The sequence below is a fragment of the Peromyscus leucopus genome, chromosome 11, assembly GCF_004664715.2.
Source record: "Peromyscus leucopus breed LL Stock chromosome 11, UCI_PerLeu_2.1, whole genome shotgun sequence".
Classification (NCBI taxonomy): Eukaryota; Metazoa; Chordata; class Mammalia; order Rodentia; family Cricetidae; genus Peromyscus; species Peromyscus leucopus.
The window spans coordinates 1,439,274-1,461,345 of NC_051072.1; the positions used below are offsets into that span (position 1 = coordinate 1,439,274).

The 22,072-nt window shown below is 39.5% G+C and overlaps 1 protein-coding gene across 1 annotated transcript in view; it reads right to left on the reverse strand.

Annotated features, from left to right (window-relative positions):
* Sema5a (semaphorin 5A) overlaps nucleotides 1-22,072 on the reverse strand; it is a 466,375-nt gene that overhangs the window by 124,451 nt on the left and 319,852 nt on the right. Inside the window, 4 exon segments of the mRNA XM_037209370.1 lie at nucleotides 2,520-2,655; nucleotides 5,885-6,170; nucleotides 18,353-18,566; nucleotides 20,619-20,717. Coding sequence (XP_037065265.1) covers nucleotides 2,520-2,655; nucleotides 5,885-6,170; nucleotides 18,353-18,566; nucleotides 20,619-20,717 — 735 coding nt within the window.

The following is a 22,072-nucleotide window of genomic DNA, read 5'->3' on the forward strand; positions in this document are numbered from 1 at the left end:
TTGATGGGTTTTAATTGAGATTTTGAAGTGTGATATGTTTCTCTTTTTAGATCTTTGTCCTGAACCAGTTCCTCCAGTTAACTAGCTCTTTTCCTATTGTACAAGTGCTACATAAATTCTAATTGTCAAGAGGAAAACCAAAATAACAATAACATTAATGTTAACAATAATACACACAAATATCACCATTGGTTATTATCAATGTTGAGACACTTATATATGTCGAATGGAGGGATCTTTGGTATAAAATGAGTTCACATTCTCTGCCAGTCTAGGTGAGAGCTAGAACACTGCTCAGCCACCTATGACAAGGAGACTATTAAACACAATCTAGAAGTGGAAATATATCTGTAGTAGGAGATGGGGACACACACACACACACACACACACACACACACACTACCATCACCATAATCTGTAACCTTAGTTTCCTGGAAGTTTTAAATCTATACTCAAAGGATGACATCAGGTGAGTCAGCTTCTTGCCTGGCATGTGTTCCACCTCTACACATGCTTCCTTTAGTATTCAGCGGGGATCTAATTCTACTAGTAGATGAAAGCAATCCTGTCAATGTGATGCAGGCATTGTAACACCAGAGCATGAGGGGACTTACTATGTGTTACAGATACATCCATGGGCTAAGATACACATTTCCTGAAGTATGTAAAGGATTATAAAGTTGGCTGAGTCACTGTTCATTGTGAAGAGTTTCAATCCAATGTCATAATGCAATGGAGGGTTCTATAAATGTAAGTGCCTTTTTTGTTCTTTTAAGCTTCAGGACTTAGACACTTTTAAAAAAGGGACAATATATTTTCTTTTCATATCAAAAAGAAAAACACAGTCAAAATATGTAATTACTCAACATGTAGGCCACATAAGACTCCAGACAGATGGTTCCCATGGGTCCTTTGAATGAAATGCTTTGTGCAATAATGATGTATATTGACTGATACTTCCAATTTTATTTGTATCCTGCCTTCCTGCCTTCCCCCTTCTATCAAGGAAGTCATGAGAAGATGCTAAACACCAAGGAAAGTAGTAAAAGCCAAGTATGACATGCAAAGTAGCTATCATATTCTTAATCCCATAATTTGTCAAAAATCTTAAAAATATTGAACAAATGAAAAAAAGCTCAATTGTAATTGATCGATACTTACCAAAATCTAAGTATAAAAATTTGAACTTTCTCAAAAAAAAATTGAACTTTTTCTTAAGCCCACTTTCTTGGAAGTTACAGGTTTTATGATTTAAGGTGATAAACCAACCAGAATTGCAAGGACTCAGCTCTGTCACTGATCAACGTTTGTTACTAACGGGCACTTAGTTGGATAAAAAGATCAGCATTTTGCCTCTGTTGGTGGAGGGAAGAGCTGAGCTTGATCTCCAATCAGATGTGGCTCCGGCTATTTCACCTGAGACTCCATGTCCCTCTCTGTACACAGAGCATTGTCACTCATGTGGCACTGGTGCCACATAAGGTTATAGACCTGACACATTAGACATAGTGTTGCGAACTTGGTGATGTTAACTATTTTGCCTGAGTTGATAACAGAGCTACAGGGAAGGCTGCTCTTGTATGTGCTGCACCCAAATTCACATGTAGCATCTATCTCTCAGCATGCTGGCAACTGAAGACAGGACCTGTAGGAAGCATTCAGGGTCCTAGGAGTCATGCACTGACCCAGAGCAATGAAGGAAGAAATACCAGGATGTTCCTTTCTTCTAAGGGAGGATACAAGGAAAAGCTGGTCATCTTGGACAACTCACCAGAAAACAAAATAAGGCGCTCTCTCTCTCTCTCTCTCTCTCTCTCTCTCTCTCTCTCTCTCTCTCTCTCTCTCAATACCATCTATACTGTGGTATTTTGTTACAGCAGCCCAAGCAGATGAATACACCTGCTGTCTAGATGAACAAAATAAATAACTTCATCCCCAGGTCTCTACTTCTTCTGGACATGGGAGGTGGGATGATTCACAAAAGACATCACAGCCTGGACATTCTAATTGGGTGACTGGAAGATGAATCAACACCAGCCAGGCTTCTTTTCTCAGCAGCCACTGCCACAATCTACCCTTCCAACAGGGAGCCTTGCCATACTTGCCAATTAGAGCTCTAATTCTGTTTGTCAAGACCCATTGCTCTGTGCCCTGGGCCCTATTCACTGGGACATCATTCATTAGGGAGCAGAGATTTGGGGGACACAGTACATCATCATTAGCAGTAATTGAAGCCTGGATTCCTAGCCCACTGCATAAGATTGGCCTTTTTCAGTTAACTATCAGTCACGACAGTTCACAAAAGGCCCCCCTTTTCTTGTCTAGGCGCCATAGTCCACAAAAGGCTGTGTTCTATCGGCATTAGCTAAGTCAAGGGAGGTGCTGTTTCCCAGGGGCCAGAAGACTGCAGCTGTACTGTGCATTCAGCCACGGTTTAATTGCTCAGGCTCACTATGCTATGTTGGGTTTCTACATTCTTAATGGAGGATACTCACGATGCCCTCTTCCCCTGAGATTACCTGAAAGTTGGGGTTGGGGTTAGGATAAGGCAGCCAGGCTGAACGGGAGTTCTCTTGGTACTTGAACGGTCCATTGAAGGCCTGTGAGATGGCACTCAGGTTGAAGACACATACAGCAGAGGCAGCAATACTGTTCCTGGGGAAGGAGAAAGCGCAGGCTGGTCAGAGCCCACCAGGGACCGCTGGCCTCCACTGATCACAGGGACAGCATCGAACTTTAGCTATTTCAAGTTCAAGAGGATAGAGTCAGGGCAATGCCCGGGCTGCCTTGTGATTTCTTCATGTAAAAACAAACATTCAGATAATGACATAAGGATAAGTAGCAGATATAACCCTGCCAGCTGGGGACTAAATTCACTCAGCTACAGCAGGAGCAACAAGGGATTTTGAAAAGCTCCCTGAATGTGAAATTCCAGAGGAAAGGGGTTTTGTCTTCCAGTGGGTGGAGCCATCCATCCATCTCCCATGGCTTCCTCTTCCACCTATTTATCCAGTTGCTTAGGTGGCAGCTGGCCAAAGCTTTTCTCCCATTAAATCTACGGGTATTTGTGCTTGTCATTCTTTAAAAAATAATAAACAATGTATTTTGCAAGGAATGCCTGTCAGATTCATCTTATTTATTATTTAAAAGGGACTGCAAATCTAAAGGGTCAACAAGAAAAAAAAATTAAAAGAGCAGTGACATGAAATTTGGAAGCCTTAATTTAGAATTCAGGTTCTACTAGAAAGCTGTCGGCAGAAAGCTCTGGAAGGTCAGTGCCCTTTGACTAAACTCTGTGATGGCAAATGCTTCTTTCTCAAATTTGCATTTCAAGCTGAGCTCTGGTTCTCAAAGGAAAATGGAGACCAAATGAGGGGTGTGAATGTATTTTCCATATTAATGGTCTGAGTCAATATTTTGTCAAAATAAGTCATTGTTTTCCCTATATCATAGGGGGAAAAATCACAGGACTTCTAGAACTTCACATCTAACTTGCATTTGTTTACCTGGGAAACAATGAAAAGGGGAAGGATACCACTTTACAGACTTCCTTAATTCCAATGCCATCTTGGAATCTTCAAGGCAAAAGACATGTCCATGTAGGAAAAATGAAGCCTGCTCAGTGAGGTCCTGACACCTGGCCATAGATGGGGAGCAGCATCCTAGCTACTTTGCAATAAAGATCTGGGCTTCAGTTCTTTGTGAGAGTTCTGTGAGAAGGATATGGTGCTAAAGAACATCTCATAAAAGATGAATTTTTTTTCCCCTAGGAGTACAACACTGAGAAAAGAGTCCCACGTGGAGCCCAGGTACTTCCATGGCCAGAGATTAAAAAGAAGTGGGTGCTTACTGTGGATTTATTCACTCTGCTGCTTTTATCCTTCTTCTCATTGTCTTTGGGAGAGTAGGACATGAAAATCTCCTATGCTCCTGTCTGTCTGGAGAAAATTGACGCTGGGTGGCTTCGACACAGTGAACACATGAGATCCTGAAGAGCAGTTGAGACACTTTCACTTCTTTCTAGATGGACTCACCTTGGAATGGCTCAGCACGGTCCCTATAGAACTTTTGAAATGGGAGCTGTTGGTATTTCTGGCTCAGAGCCATCAAGTGGACAGCTAAGTAAGTCAAGCTCCGATTGTGTATAAGATTGATGTCAGCTGAACAACCGAACATTCATCTTGTGCAGCCAACACTATTTCTTAAACAAGGTTTGGGAATCAAATCAACTTTAGAACCCATAAATTGATTTTTTATGAGAACAATAATCCTCAAGTAGTGAAAATGACCTCTGGGGTTGAAAAGCAGATCTACAACAAGTATGGCCACCGTGAAGGGGGTGGTGGCAAGCCATCCATAGTACACACTTTTCTAACTTCACACTGAATGAAGACAGCACGTGAATCTTTAAATCCAGTGAACATGGACACTCATCATCAGTGGTGAGAGCAGGAAAAAAGGAAGCAGGAGGCCATGGCATAAGGGACTCTCTGGGAATGCCATTTGTAGGCAGGCTTCTGACACCAGAGGGATGTAGGCAAAGGAGAGGGTACAGAGATGGTCCAGTATATAAAGCACTTGCTGCCCAAGTATGAGGCCTGGAGACCAGAACCCTGGAACCCATGGAGAGCCAGGCAGTAATGGTGGTCACCTATGCCAGCACTTGGAAAGCAGAGACTGGGATCACTTGGACAGGTTGGCTAGCTGGAATGCCCAGGATTGGCTAGTCCTAAGTTCAGTGTGAGACCCTGCCTCAATAAATAAAGGAAAGCAATGGAGGAAGATATCCAGTATCAACTTTGGGCCTCCAAACTCATGCACATGCACACATGGGACATATGTATACCCACACACACATGTGAATACGTACGCATGAATGTATACACACATATCACACATATGTACATGTACACAGACATAAGCATTAAAGGAAAAATACATAGACAGTAGAGAAAGCATCACAGGGTAATCCATTGTTTAGTTTGGGCAGAAATAAGGTTTTCCAAGATGAAAGTCAGTCAGAGATGTGGGTTAATATTCCATTTATGAGGAATGTCTCCCTGCATCTACTTTGAATCCACTGCTTTGGAAAGGATTGCTTGACTTTTGTCGAAATTGTTGGATCTCCAGGTTGGAGCTTCAAACTGGCACCTGTGCTGTAGAACTACACCATCACCACTAATAAAGGAGTATATCCCAGAGTTCTCACATGATCCCTAATTCCCAGAGAGGCAGGAGATGTGCTTGTGAGGTCTTCTCACAGCCTACAGAGGGAAAACCATTGCAGGGTCATGAGACACTCCACCAAGGAAAGACTGAATGAGAGCTCTGGAAATTTCCCAGGATTTCCTAAGTCAAATACTGCCTTTGAGGTTAGGAGCATCTTCCCAAGAGAAGCACAAGATACTTGCTATGAGGAGAAAATAGCAATTGCACTTCAATTAAATACCGAGGTCCAGGCAAGAATGATGTGATTGCAAAGCTCAGACTTTCCAGATGTTTTTATTATGCAAAAATGTGTGACTTTCCTACAGAAAAAAATCTGATATTTATCTGCACTTCACAAGGTGTCTAGAACACACTAATCAGGAAGGAACAATTTATAATGCAATAATTTGATACTACTTTTTCCTGAGGACAAATATAAAAAAAAAAATATTTTGAATTAGCTTTCCTGCAGCAAGTCCCACAAAGCATGTATCTTTACCTAACATTTAATTCATACTGAAAAGACTCTTTTTGTCATTCTTTGGCTGTTAGCCCAGGAAAATAAGAAAAACTTTCTCTAAGGGAACTTTAAACTCTCAGAGGTCAAAGAACAAAAGACTCATTCAGGAAAAGTGGAAGAGGAGGGAAAGAGGAAACTTCAGCTACAGTTACTTACACATTGGTGGTGAAGATGCCATAGATCAGATCCAGCTCCGGCAGGAAGAAGGTGCCCTGCAGCTCATTGTAGTAGAAGGGCACCTCACCGGGCCGGGAGCAGTTGAGGCGAGCCTTCATGAAGGTGGTCCAGGTGTCTTCCAGGAGGAATCGCCCTCCAATGTCATTTTTGCAGACCCGGGCGGCCCTGGAGAACACGGTCTTCCCACAATCATGCTCTACAGCATTTTCTCGGAAGAAGAAGTAGGTGAAATTTCCAATGTCATAGGAAGACACAAAGTTTGGTTCTGGAAACAAGAGGAGAGAAGAAAACATCAACATTCTACACCACTCCTTTCTTGAAAAGTCTTGTCTGATAATGTTTTCTTCAAAGGAAAGATGATTCTGTTTGACAACAACTAGTACTCACAAGAAAAAAAGAGAAAAGTGAGAGATCCTGCAAGCAGCTAACTGATAAATGCTGCAAGGAAATGCATGGTTTTGTGTGTGTGTGTTAATGAAAGATCAATAAAGTAATTCTACCCTCAATCACCCTGTTAAATCTATGCTCCAGTTTGCAAGGCAATAGTGCCATTAAAAGCTCATGCATTTAGGAATATATGTATATACATATGCACATATGCAGGCAACAACAATTAATGACAAAAGAGGCCATGGATTTGAAAGAGAGCAAGGAGGAGTATATGGGAGGATTTGCAGGGAGGAAAGGAAAGGGGGAAATGATCTAATTGTATTATAATCTTAAAAATATGAAACAAAACAAAAAAACAAATGAATAGTATAGGTTCCCAGATCAGTGAGTGCTCTACTGTTTGAAAATCCTTTCTTAAACTGCGGAAAGAGGAGGAAAATATGGTAAGGAGGACTGAATATGTTGGGGAATATTGGGCTCTAATAATGTGTGACAGTGAAACTCATGCACACTTTCATGTTACTGGACATAATTTATATGCTTTCACTAAGGTCCTTAAAATGATCTTTGATGGCAAAAAACAAATCAAAACCTCATGCAGCAAGGTTGATACCCTGAATTAGCTTTAGCATCCGCTGTTACTATGGTGACCCTGCAACTGTGACAATCAAGCCTTGTTTTCTGATTTCTAGGTCACCAAGGGAATCAACAGAGAGGGAAAATGAGTGTTGAAATAGAGTCTGGATGCTTTATGGTCTCACAATCAGCTGAAATATAGGAATTTAGAAATGCTAAATTAAAGGGGGAAGCCTTTATTTAACCATCAAGCTTATTAGGAATTTGGGAATGCGAATTTTACAAATAGTGTTTAAAGTGTTACCTTCTTAATTTGAGATTGAGCCTAATAATGGAGATGCTAGGTTTTCACATACTTACATGCCCTAATTCTTTTCTTTAAAAACTCCAGTAACCAGTTCCACCTCTCCCTCCTTCATTTATTTCAAAGGCAACTCAATTCATTCAGTAAACATCAGAATTTTATGGTGTAATTAGGATAATTATGGCAATAACCTTTGATGTTCAAAATTAATAGAAGGACATAGCAGCTATATATACACAAGGATTCACTTTTAGAGACAATTGCTCTGTTGTGGGGCCATTTACCTGGCTTTGTACTTGACAATATCTGATTGATTGCACCAGTTTGCCTTCTATTGACAGGAGGGCTGAGAACAGTTCTGCCAGCGAGATAAGCCCTCAATGTTAATAGGACACAAAACAGCTCATCTGGGGGCTGGGATTGTCAGGACATAACATCAATGCTGACCCTACTTTTAGCATGTCCAGCAAAACTGTCACCAATTTTCAATCTTCTCTCTCTCATTAAAAGTCTTAATAAAACTACATTTTAAAAATAAATAAATATAATAAATAGCATATCTATTCTGCTTTTCCCTTTAGCTTTCTTTAATTCTCTTATGCTAATTAAGTAAATCAAAGGATACACAGAAATCTTGACAAGAAATGATTTTAATTTATATGCCACCAAGCATTTGCTTTTTAGGTCACTGCTGCTTTAACCTAAAACAGATACATTAGAAATAAACAAACCAAACTGCACTAAAGTATATGACATGGGAAAGAGATATATGCACAGTTACTGTACACTTTAGGATCCTGGAGAGACACTCATTAAGTCAAGAGTCTGCACAGAACGCAAATAAAATATTGAGGGATTTTTCTAAGTGATGCCAGCTAGGAATCTCCAAGAGAGAACCATTGCAGAAACAAACACCCAAATGAAAGACAGGGACCAATGGCAAAACTACCTTTAGTGTTTAAAGAGTCATCTGTATGCACAGCTTCACGCAAAAGGTTTCTAACTCATTTCAGAATATATCCTATACCCAGGTTCAAATGGCCAGATTATAATTTGAGAGCTAAACCCCAAACCATCCTCCACCACCACCACCACCACCACCACCACCACCATCATGACCAACAACAATAAACCCTGTGGGAACTGGAGGAGATGCAGGCTGGAGAGATGGCCCAGCATTCTGCTCTTCTGGAGAATACAAGTTAGGGTTCTGGTATCCACATCACAAAGCTCACAACTATCAGTAAGTAACCAGGGGACACATTACCCTCTTCTGGACTCTATTACCAATGCACTCACATGTGTACATCTACACACATATGTATATGATTAAAAATAAAATGAAAATTAAAAAAATAAACTTGGAAAAAATTAACTTGATAAAATACAGACAACACTAGGACAGGATGTGTCCTTCCTGGGGCTAAGGTTAACAGTACTCAACTGGAAAGTGTACAGCAGACTTCACAGAGATTTATCAAATACCCTCACAAATAGTGACTTCTGCCGTTACTATGGGTCGAATGTGTGAAAAACGTGTGCTATAAACCTCTAGTCCATAAGAACTGTGGAGTAGGGGAATAACCACAGAGGAAAGGATCCATCTTGCTTCTCCCCATTGAGTTAATAATAAAAATAGCTACAATTTACAGAACTAGTTCTGGAGCTAAGCTGTGTCTGTGCCACTAAACTCACAAGGACCAAAGAGATGGGTGTGCGTCAAGATGCTACTTCAGAGTGAAGGATACTAAAAGGTTTAACGGCTCAGGGCTCAGCCAAGCTCACAAAGCAGCGCTGGGGAGGATGAGAGCTGAGGAAGCCAGAATCAGAATGCCCAACCTTCGAGCCTGTGCATTTCACTGATACAAACAAAGGAGTGAAAGAGAAACACCGTTCAAAAACAGAGTATCTTATTCTATCCGTTCTGGTTGGGGGCTGAGGAGACATCTCAGTGGGTAAGAACACTTGCTATGAAAGAAGAGGACTGGAGTTCGAATCCTAAGCACCCATGAAACAGCCAGATATGGCTGTGTGTGCATTTGAGGGAATGGGCAACTGGGTCCCAGAAGCGCCCTGGCCAGCCTGCCTAAGCAAGATGTTGAGTTGCAGTTCAGGAATAGACCCTGTTTCAAATACTAAGGTGGAGATCAAGAGAGTAAGACATTCCAGATATTTCTGTGGCCTCCACATGCTCAAATACAGACCTGTGTACCTCCATAGGCATATGCACATACACTACACACATAGTGTAAACACACACACACACACACACACACACACACACACACACACACACACACACACAATAGATAACAGGATTGGATTTTTGGTCAGTGCTCTTGCATGAAGAGTCATAACCTTCCGCTGGTAGTGCTAAGTAGGTTTACTTGGGCACAAGATGAAGAGGATTTAGAATGGACTGGAAAAGAAGGTTAAATGGCTAGAGGAACCACTACCTGTCAGCTTTCAGGAACACTATGGATGAAAAAGGAAGAAGGACAGGGGGAGGAAGAGGTCAGCTGTTCAAGGGCTTAATGAACAAGAATGCTGTTGGGAGCATGTAAGCAGCTCCAGAGCCGCAGGTTTCAAAGGGACATCTACAACTGGCCATCGGGTGGGTGCTCTTTTAGCACACTGTCCACTATGTCTTATGCAGTTTCCCCATAGGTAAGGTAAGCCAAGGCCCACAGTTTCCTTCTTCCACATGAAGCCTCCACTAGTACATCCAAGCCTGAATGGCAGTGATGCATATCAATAAAAATGCTTAAATGTACCTTCCTTTCTTATTGAGAAAACAGAACTTGTGTTGAGCTTGTAGTATCTGTTGCTCTCTAGTTTACTACACTGCAGGTTGTCTGGCATGGGAACTGAGTCCATTTGTAAACACGTCCTGCTGCCCTGCAGTGACCCTCAGGATGATGATGGGTCCCTGACTCTGTGACCAGCTGCTAAATTAGGAAGCTCTATTTCTTAGAAAGCAGGTCTTTTGAAATTCACCCATCATCCTGTTCCTTTTTCAAACACAATGGAAACACTGAAATAATGATCAAATAGGCGGCCAAGTATCTTTTGTGTTTATAGGTATAGATCTGGAAGAAGAGGACACCAATCTCACCAGGCAGAATCACAAGACACACATTGTTTTTCTCCTATTATTTGACCCTTGTCTCTTGATGAAATGCAATTCACTGCAAACTAGTATGTATTATTCTTGAAGGAACTGAGTAAGTCATACATCGAGCATTGCTGTCTTGTCTATGATGCATATTGGAAAGAGCAAGCTGAGAGATCATTTTTTACATCATTACTATCAGAGCTACAGATGAATAGAAGCTTTTTCTGCTAATTTAGAATAGAAAGAAACATGGTTCTATCTGAGCATGTCTATACATGTGTGAATGGAGAAGTTGACTTTTTCATATTTTTAAAACATTGAACTATAGATTCCAAAATATTATGTAACATATGTCAGATAAATGAAGAGGGTTAGCCATCATGATATAAGAATAGTGTTACATCTTACAGAATGAAGACTGTACCAAGAGACTCTCACTATAAACACATGAGAGTGATGAGAGAATGCAGAGCAACAAGCATCAGAGATGAGTGTGACCATGTAAAAATCAAACAGTAACTATCTGCAGGAAGTCCCCTCATCTCTACTTCCTTCTTTAATCCCCAAAGCATTCATATTGGAATATAGTATCCCAAATGGTATAATCTAAGGATTGCTACACTACTAGTTACTGACATAGAATCAATGAGAATAGATATTAAAGGCATGAAAGAACTCTAATTTCTCAAGTATACAAAATTATTACTAGAATCAAAATCCATGAAAACAATCACTTGTAAGCAAAATAACACTTAGCAAAATGCTTGCCTAAAGCAGAGCTGGAATCACTGGAGATGGAGCCCTAAATTTCAACTAAATCATAGATAGATCATCCATAGATGAAACACACGTGTGTGTATGTGCACATGTAGGTGTATGTGTATCACATACATGCAGTACTGAGGCATATGTATACACAGCTCAATACTTCCATCTACTGGCTGTATGGACTTTTATTCAATTTAGCTAACCATTATTTTCTGTGATTTAAAATGGCAATAATGATATCCCACTTGAAGTATCATTGTGAGATTCAAAGGGAATGTATGCCAAGTGCCAAGTACTTGGTTGGCAATAATCAAAACACAGGACAGAAATTATAACTGTTTCATTATGTAGACTGAATAAACACATAATCAGTAAACAGATCCTTTTTATTTACTTAACAATCTTACTCATGAAGTATCCATTCTGCTTATGAAATTAGGGCCCTGCTGCTTCCAATTAGTCTGGGGCAATATGGCAGCAGGGACTGTGCTATACGTGGATCCTTCAATGCCAGCTGTAGTGTGCCTCTCAGACCATCTTGCTGAACAGCTCCTATACTATCCTGGGTAATCCTGGGATCCTTTGTAAAGAGACACTTCATGTTTCCTGGAATAATGGGAAAAAAAAAAAAAAAAAAAAAATAAAAAAAAAAAAAACCAAGACAGAGCCCAGCGAGTGACTGCAATTGCAGTGATGACTAGGACCCTGAATATCAATACAGCACTATGAACTCAAGGATTAGCCAGAAGGAGGTAGGGGAAGAGCAGGTGTGAAGTCAGAAGAAGCCACAGACAAAGAGCGGGGTAAATGTGCACACCTGAATGAGGAAGCAGCTTGAGAGAGGACGGTGGGGGAGATAGGATTGGAATGGAGCCTGCATCAGGACCGAAGGTTTGGGACAGAAAACCTGAACAGACTAATAATCCATCATGGAAAGTTGGGTCTTTAGGTTCACAAGGGAATATTCAGTTTCCTGTGGAATCTGAGGTGTCAGAGAGGTGTGGAAGCCCAATGCAAGCATATCCCTGGTTATCCTATATAGTCATGCGACCATTGCCACCTCAGGAACTCAGTCTCAGGTTGCAAGTCAGAGGAGAGCTGAAACACTGGTTCAAGTGGCTTTTCTCTCCCCGTGGTGGGAATTTGACACGTTGTAGTACGTTGTTTGCATGGGTTTGCTGATTCCTGGAATGACTTACAGCCTGTGATGCCCTTTTGCTAAGGAAGACTCATTCACACCTATGTCCAGCCATCTAGAAAACAGCTGCTCCCTCCTAGACTTCCCCTTCTTGATGCTGACAGGAACCTCAGTATTTGGGTATTTGCTTAGACATTCCCTCTCAAAGCAACAAAGGCAGAGGGATCCACTGTGCATCTACCTGCAGTCCAGGCACATAGCTTCCTGTGGCTTCACCACCGCCCTTATCACGTTTCCCAAGCCATGTGTTTTCAGGTTCATTAGCTAGACCAATTTCATAATATTTCTAAACACTTAAATTGAAAATTTCTATTTGCAATGCTCATTTTTTTCTGATTTTTTTTCCTTTTTGGATTCAATTTTTTTTAACAGCTGATAACTTAATTTCCACGATCAATACTGCTAAGATTTTAATTGGAATTCTCAGTTGAATTAAAAGAAAATGGGAAATAATGGAATCATATATATGCATATATATATATATATATCCCAAAGTAAAACACATGAAATTCATTTGAAAGATGATCTCTGCTGCAACATTGTTCGCTTTTATCAAATTTCTTTCTGGCAAGCTACAACAGAATAAGTAATACCATATGATGGCTCTATCTTTGTCTCTTGATTTGACTGGGTCCAAGGAAAAGCGCAAACAAAAACAAACAAAGATTAAAAACCATAGAGGTTCAGCTGTCTAATGTATAGCTATGAGTGAACTAATGCAAGAAGCCATCCACTAGGGAAAACAAAATGCGTAGCAGAATGACAAAGACAATTTTCTTCAACTCTCAGAACTATGCATCTTAGAGAGAGAGATAACAACATCATTTGGATCAAGAATATGGTCCCAAGCAGGCCGCTGAGCAGACAGAAAGGAAGTAGTGTTTACAACCAGCAGGGGAAGAATGGGAAACTCTCACAAGGAAGCTTCTAGATTGAGAGACAATGAGCATGTAACATTTCTCTAATTCACAGCAGTGCTAGTAAATGTCTACATTTTTTTTTTCCTCTGGAGAGAGCTCTCTTTCTTCCAGTGCGGATTTTAATGTGGAGCTCCATGTAAATCAGCACACACTGTTTGTGCCTTCACTGAAATATATCACCCATTCTCCTTTGAGATGTGCAAATCAAAACCCACAGGTTCTAAGTGACTTGTTGGCAAGTACAGAAACTCCCGAGACAGGCAGGGACTCTGAGGCTCCTCTGCTTTCAGACACTCAGTGCTCAGTTAATGTCATATTATTTTCAAAAAAGCAGTATCAAATTGATTTCTTACATCCCATAAAGGGCTGTGTTAAATTATCCTGCCAGCTTGTCTTCTTTGGTTGGGTAATTTCAGTTCATTATATCTTTTTTTTTTTTTTTTTGCAGTGATTCAGCAATGAAGAAAATTCTCAACCTTTTCTCAAAGTACATATGGCCCTCTTTCATGGCAGTTTTGAAGATATATGTATCACTGGAAAGGAGGAGCTCACATATGATGCTAGTATTTCCTAATGTGTAATCTAAACACAAAGGAGGTTGGTTTGATGTGGTAGGTATGGAGTACAGGATATTAGGTGGGATCTGTTTTCAAATCCTAGGTTGTCATTGGGTGTGGTTCAGGTACCATCTGGACACTGGGGACAGGATCTCCTTTGCAGAAGACTGCTGATGAAATAGATGTGGGGTATCCTTTCTAACTGGAGTGTTCTACCCAGCCTTTGGAATTTTTATCATGTACCTTGTATGGTAACAAGTCTGCAGCAGGAGCACCAACAGGCAGATTGTGCAGAAAGAGAATTTATTAAGATATTTTTTGTACATTATAAGGATAACCATATATAATTTGTAAGGATTTCCAAAATAAATGGATTCTGCACAGCACATTCATCTTGACACATCATTCTGATGAACAAGATTAGGCATGAACATTAGAAAAAAATCATTGTACTATTGTGTGTCACATATGTGATACATGTTGAGACCCTGTCATGGTGCCCTACCCAGTTTAAGTTTCAGGAGCCATATGGCTAAAGAGAGAGCTCGACACACAGCAAGGTCCATTTTAAACATCGCCCTAGGCATATATTAACAACTATATAGGTGACTATGGAATCTGTTTTTATTCTTGTCTTATAGTGTTTTTCTTTCTCTTGACAGTAACTTGGGTTTTTCATTTAATTTTACCCACCAAATCCTCTCTGTCGTGTGTTCCTTGGTTTCTATACTCTGCTTTTATTTGGAATTTGTTAGCTGCAGCCAGTGATGTCAACCTAGAAGGCCAAGGTATTATCCTCATTGGAACACTTCCCTGTATAGACACTACAAGGCAGACCCTCATTGTTCCCAGAATAGAGCCCAGGCTAGACACAATGGCTACCAGGAGCTAGCACAGACTTCACAGGGCAGGCACCAATCCTTTACAGGGGTAGGCAGAAACTATTGCTCCTTGACATATCTACAGAGATCTTCTTCCTCCAAGAAAATTATCTCTAATTATTAAAATTTAATTACTATTTTTAACGTCTCCAATGGGTCTACCAAAGTCTCGGTGAGCATCACAGATAAATCACAATGGGGAGCATCACAGCTCTATGCCAAACCAGGAGGGTTCAAGACAGACACTTAAAAACTTTTCTGGACTAGAAACATGCCGCCTCACAGAACATGATACTTTCACCATGAAGATGTTTGTGGATCTCAATTGAGTCCTCTGGAGGTAATCAGGCGGAGAAACTCAGGAATTTGCATGTCCAGCAAGTGGGGCAGGCAAATGATTCCTCAGAGGAGGAAAACTAGCAAGTCCCTAAGTGTTAATATACTAACATCCACACTAGCGTCATGGTGACTTTTCAAAGCCCATTCAGAGGTAGCAAACATACAATCACCTCAGTTTACAAACACAATTGCACGGTATTCCTTTAGACGTACTCTCTCCTTTTCTTTTTCCTAGGTTTACTGTTTCCCAATTTGACAGTCACTTTCATGAAGGCAAGTTTTATAGCTTCTATTTTAGGCTTTGGCCATTAAACATTTATTGCCCTGCCTTACAGTAATCATTTAATAAGGGTTAGTAATGATTAATATTTTAATGTATTAAAGCTGTTAAGAAATGTCTCTAAACACATAAATTTGTTTTAAGAGTAATTTTGGCACAGAGGGAACAAATCTGGTTTTGAAAATTACGTTCACTATCAAACCCACAATTTAATGTTCCAGGTGCCTGCACAGTGTCATTCAGCCGATGACGCTGGCTTTGATAAGCGCGTATGTAATGACTAAAGTGGGGGCAGATGGGAAGGGGTGAAGAGGAACATCTTCAAATGTTTGCACCTGAGTCACTTCGAAACGGACTATTCTTGTTTTGGTGGTGGTTGTTTCCTTTTGAGTTTTTTGTTTTCTTTATGATTCTAGGCTGCCAACTGCAGTATTTTGCCTTATGTAATAACACCATTCATCCTTCTGTTTACGAAATGTTCTTATCTCCTACTCATTTAACAACCACTGACTAAGCCTAAGGTACCAAGCCCACAAAGATGACTCCTACCTAACCCTTGCCCTCAAGAAATTCACAAACTAATAAGGGAAACAAAAGAGTCAATTATCCTTTTTATTTATTTTTCCACTCTGTTCATGTTGCTATGGCAAAAACACCAAGGGGCTTATCATAAAGAACAGAAATTTGTTTCCCAAAGGTCTGGATCTAAACACTACCGGTCAAGGTACCAACATACTTCATATGGATGAAGGCTTACTTCCAAGTTTACATATCTCACATAATGGAAGAAGCAGCTCTCTTCATTGTAGCCTCTTTTAAGAGGGCACTAATACCTTCATGTGGACCCCACCTTCAGGACTCAGTCATCTTCCAGACATTTCACATGGAAAGAAGAGGAATAAGATTTTAATCTGTGATTTCTCGAACATAGAATATGTCATCCATTAATTCATTTATCCAAATATCATCAACCAAACACTTATTACATTCCTCTGAAAGTATAAAATAAACCAGTATACAAGACAGAGAGATTAACTCTAATGATTGGTGAATGCCGCTTTTGTTGAAAGATGGGAGAAAAATGGTAAAATATCATAATGGCAAAGGGTCAACACTGGACATGGTAAAGAGGCATGAGGGCGAGAGAGCAAAGGGTGCAATTCTAAATTACATGATCAGGATGACGTTCCATGGAGAAGTGGGTATTTGAAGAAAGACCCAAATCAAAGTGGCTGGCCAGTACAAGAAAGTTAGTTGATTTTCAACGCTATACACTGTTCAGCTAGTGAAAATTGCCCATACACAGGAAAGCAACTTTAAGATACCCCAATAAAGGCTTCAGGGACAATAGAGGACTGTCCACAAGGAGTAGGTAGGCTAAGTTGAAATGAGTTAAAAGAAGAGGTGTTAACAAGGGAAGTCTAGTTACTGCCTCGGTTCAGAAAACCATTCACGTTGCTTTTTGGAAATAATTGAGTCAGCCAAGCTACTAGATGCACAGTGATGGTGGCACAGCTTTCCTATGAGGGTGTTCTAAAGACAAACTATGATGCTCAGCTTGACTGTATTATTCAGCAATTACTTGTGAGAGATAAATGGCAGACAGATGATGGATGATGGAAAGATGATGGATGGATAGATGACGGGTAGATAATAGATACATAGATACACAAAGACAGATGGATGCTAAATATTCCTAGGTAAAAGTCAATAGTTCTCAAAAGGAGACAACTTCCCCTGGACAATATTTGATAATGTATTTATTTTTGCTTTATAACTTACAAAGAGGGGAAGAATTACTAGGCTCTAATGGGCAGAGATCACAAATGACACTAAACAACCTTCACAAGGACAATACCTTTCCCATAACAAAGAATTATCTGAACAGACAAGCAGAATCAATGAGGGAACTCTTATCTACATATATAATTTGTGATGGGAATAATGCCACTAAATCCTTACAGATCTTGAAAGAGCAAGACAAGTATTATACTAGCAAAGTCAAGATTACACCTTTGTGCAAACTGTCAAATAAATCCTGAGGTGATGAGTTACACAGTGTGGTAGACACTACCCTTGTGAGTGTGGCCACACACACACACACACACACACACACACACACACACACACACACACACACACACACACACAAACACACACACACACCGGGATGGTTTTTGCTAGCACACAGGACTTGCATACAGCAACTCACATCTGTGCAGCTGCCTCTCTCCATTTTCTGGGTGTTTACTTAACAGGTTATTTGTTTCTTGCTTGAATTGACTGGTACTTTCTGTTAGTTTCCAGTTTCTTATTTTTCTTTTTCTTTTTTTTTTTTTTTTCTTTTTCTTTTTTTTTTTTTTTTTTTTTTTTTTTTTTTTTTTTTTTTTTTGAGACAGGGTTTCTCTGTGTAGCTTTGCGCCTTTTCTGGAACTCACTTGGTAGTCCAGTTTCTTAAAAGAGAAATAGACACAAGTGTGGTACTTCTTCTAGGGGATATTTCCACATCTGGAAATAAGTCTGAACTTATAGTGATGATTCTGCATCCGTGAGCTGAGCAAAGCTGCTTTGATGATCAATCGTCAGGCTGTGGTTAGCAGAATTTAAAGTGACAAGACTTGCGTTCTGATGAACTCTCAAGGCATTGAATTAAATTCTGAAGATGCTTGCCCCAAAGTGATAGATACATACACTAATGGCATTTTTTAATTGTCAATTATTTGGAGTTACTTGTGGCAAATGGAATCTTTATACTGTCTGAAAATGTCAAGAAATTTCTGGTTCAAAATATATTAAGTAGACATTAAGAAAGAATACACATTAGCCTACATGTGTCTATGACATAGCATTCGATTTCCTATATTTCAAACAACAGAGGAAGAAACAGCTTAATACCCATGAGTGGTCTTGTCAGCATCAGCTGACAATCTAGGCCTATTATTGAGGCTTATGGTATTAGAAATATCACTCCTCCTGATACTAAAGATATACTGCTAATTATCACAACTAAATATATTATACCTTGAAGATGAAGATTTTGTTCTGCTGTATTTTCAAGCAACAACTGGCCAGGAATTATAATCCCCGCAACAGGAGGCTAGGGTGAATGAATGACTTACCATTGAGCCATTTGGAGTTGTACTGTGCAGTCCGGAGAGGAGGTAAAGTGCCCAGACTTCTGTATATGGCTGGATCTCGCCCTGGGAAGTCCATGGCTGTTGCAGCATAGAGCTCCCCACTGGCTGTGAGCAGAGCTGTAGAATTGTGCTGGGGACTGTAGGGACAGCGGGCCATGCCACTGATCTGATCATGGATCTCAGTCAGGTTACTTAACTATTGGTGAAAATGAGAGGGAAACTAGTTATCCTTGAGAAATCCCATTGGATGTGCTCATGTCCTCCACCTTACACTACTGCTATATGTGTATCCCAGGTACACTCTGGGGTCTCCACCTTATACTACTGCTAGACAAGTGTGTCCCAGGTACACTCTGTGGTGTGTGAAAGCAAAGTTTTTCTAATCCTGTCTTTATGAAAACAGTTCTCTGCAATCTTGGCCAGTGACTCCATCCCTGTAGTTACAGAACTTCATGCTAGTGATAGAATATGAAGCAAGAGTATTACATATATATATATATATATATATATATATATATATATATATATATATATGGCTTTGATGTAGGCTGTGTTTTCACTGTTTTTTACCTTAATGAAGAATCTAACTCTAATAGTTATAGATATGTGAATCACAATAAGGAAGTATCTTCACAGTATTACTCTGACAATTTTTTTTAAAGCTAGCCCTAAATACTATTTAGTGATATGTAGATGTAACCAACCGTCTTATTAAATAAGAAACACAGAAACAATGTAAAAGAGAAAACCGAGAAGTCAGAGCTCAGAGCTAAAATCTCACCCTTCCTCCTGCTGTCCCAGCTTTTCGAAAGAGAGAGAGAGCTATTTCCTGTGTGTAAATCGTTTTTCCAGTCATTCTGCCTTCTCATTGGTTGTAAACCCAAACACATGACTGCCTCATCACTGTCTGAATGTACAGTCCCCTAGGTCTTAAAGGCATATGACTCAAATGCTGGCTGTATCCCTGAACACACAGAGATCTATGGGATAAAAGGTGTGTGCCACCACCGCCACACTCTGTCTATGGCTCTAATAGCTCTGACCTCCGGGCAACTTTATTTATTAACATACAATCAAAATCACATTTCAGTACAATTAGAATACCACCACAGTGATAAGTATATGTCAATGTTCTGTACCATGTACTACAAATTTCTTTTTTTTCTTCTTTTCCCTTTTTTTAGTCTTGAGAAAGCTGCATGCATGTCAAGGGCCAGCTTGGCTTGTCAAATACTGGTTGCCAACTAATAAAACATGAGAAAAGTTGTTGTTGTTCGCTTATTTGGTATTTTGATATTTGACAAGACTCAATGTCAATTTGGTTCTTGACTTTTAACTGAGTTAAAAAAATAGTTAAGATGGCTTATGCAGGAATAGCAAGCTCACTCTGTCCTCTGATGTTGGAAACATGGTCCTAGGGAAGTTACATAAAGTCTTTACGTCTCAGGGTCTTCCCTTTTAAAAACTATCCCCCCCCAAAGTAACAGCCTCTTGGTGTAGATGTTGAGGATGAGGTGTTTACAATGGGGTCCCATGCTGACAGCCACATATGACAAGGAGGGAACTGTTTGTGGTCAGCACTTACCATCCTCCTCCTCCTTCTGTCCAATAACTGAACATAAATTTTAAAATAATGAACACCAAGCCTAGATGATAAGTTGGGGTTTTAAGAGAAGTTGTTTTACTATCCATAAATTAACATAATGGTGTTTCCTAGTTATATTTCTCAAGGAAGATTAAATTAATATCCTTAATTAAGAAGATAACATGCATGTCTAATGACCCTGCCATGCTTCTACAGTGGGACTTGTAAGATGAAACTCCCGGTCTATAACAACAGTTCTACCTTTACTTTGTTTGTGCATATGTTTCTTTATTTTATGTTTGGCATACCTCCTATCCAGTTTATATATATTTTCTTCCTATATGAATTGTGATTTTTGGAGCACTTTTGTAACTGACAATACTTCTACTACAATGAAAATAGGAAAGAAGTATATGTTTATGATTAGTGCTTAAGGCCATTTATAGGGAAAATAGTATATAATATACAATTAATTTCTGTTTCTTCATATATATGACTGTCATAGCTGATTAGAAGTGAACAAGTCAAGTATTTAATGGATGCTACAATGTTGCAAAAGGCACTTGGCCTTTGTATACAGGAACACATTTACATGGGGCCTTGAAGGCATCAGGTCTTGCTGCTCCTGGTGTAAATTTGTTGAAACTTAGTGTGGAAACATACCGAGCGGATGGTACAGACAGGTGTGAAAGCATTGGTCCCGCAGGTGAATAGCCGGTCCCCGCCCACTAAGAGCACTCTGATATAGTTCTGACATTCCTCCTGAAAATCAAAAGCATAAGGAACACATTGAGAAGTCCTAAAGGCAAGAGGGATGGTGAGCATGGATATACTATGTCTGGCAGGAAAAGAAAAAAGCAGTCTTTTTCCAGTGTTGCCCAAAGGTAGCAATGAAATCGTTGACCTTATAGCTATACCCAGACATTTGTTCAATGGATAGTATTTCCTAAAGTAAGTGTGCATCAAATTATACCTTCTAAATACGTCTTTTTTTTTTTTTTTTTTTTTTTTTTTTTTTTTTGACAAACATGAGTTAATCTTGAATTGTGCTTGAATACATATAGGAAAATAAATAAAATTAACCCATTCCATGCTTCTCATATAACTGCCTTAGAAAGCTCATGAGGCCTCAATCCTATGCAAAAAACCTTATGCAACCAAGGAATACTGAGAGATGGAGAAATAATCTTCCCCAGGAAAGAGCACAGCAATTGGTTATCTGATACCAAATGGTCAGTCCTGAAAACATACATACAAGAAACATTATATGGACTCAGTAGGTTGTATTTATATACTTAGGAATATATTCATACACACACGCAGTCACAAACACACACACAAGTAACATGAATTAATTAAAAACTGGACATACATTTGAAAGAAAGAAAGGAAGGGTATATGTGAAAGTTTGGAGGGAGCAAAGGAAAGGAGAAATGATGTAATTATCATCTCAAAAAATAAAAGAAATAATTTAAAAGAAAAGAAAACACACAGACCATTATAAACATGTTGCAGTAACATTTTTTCACTAAGAAGGTTGAATATGGAAACTACAAATTGGAACAAGATGATTGCTATGGGCTCAGACTAATCTATTTGTATTATATTTATGCATGGAAGTGTTATAATGAAACCCATTTTTTTGTATAACTAATATATATTAAAACTACATTAAATACATAGCAAATATCTATATATACCATTAACTTCTTACAGGTAAACATACAACTAGCAAGGAAGTGTTTCTCAGAACATTTGGGAATGCACCCTGGGCTGAGGAATGACCCACAGATACATGTATCTTTACCTTAGAGCTTTTATAGCAAAGATCACATAGCCCAACATCAGTGATGAATGTTTGAGAAAGTGGTAACTTAACAGAGTTAGAGGAACAAGGAAACAAGATAGAATATTGTTTCAATTGGAGAATATAAGATTGTGTTGTCAATAAGCAGAGTCATGTGACAGACCCTTCATTTAAGCACTCACTGATTTGATACCCTTTTTGTCAGAAGTTACAGTTTAAAGGGGAAAACCAGGACATTTACTGCATATCTGTCCACATGCCGTAATAATAACATTACTGCATAGCTGTCCATATGCTGTAATGATAAAAC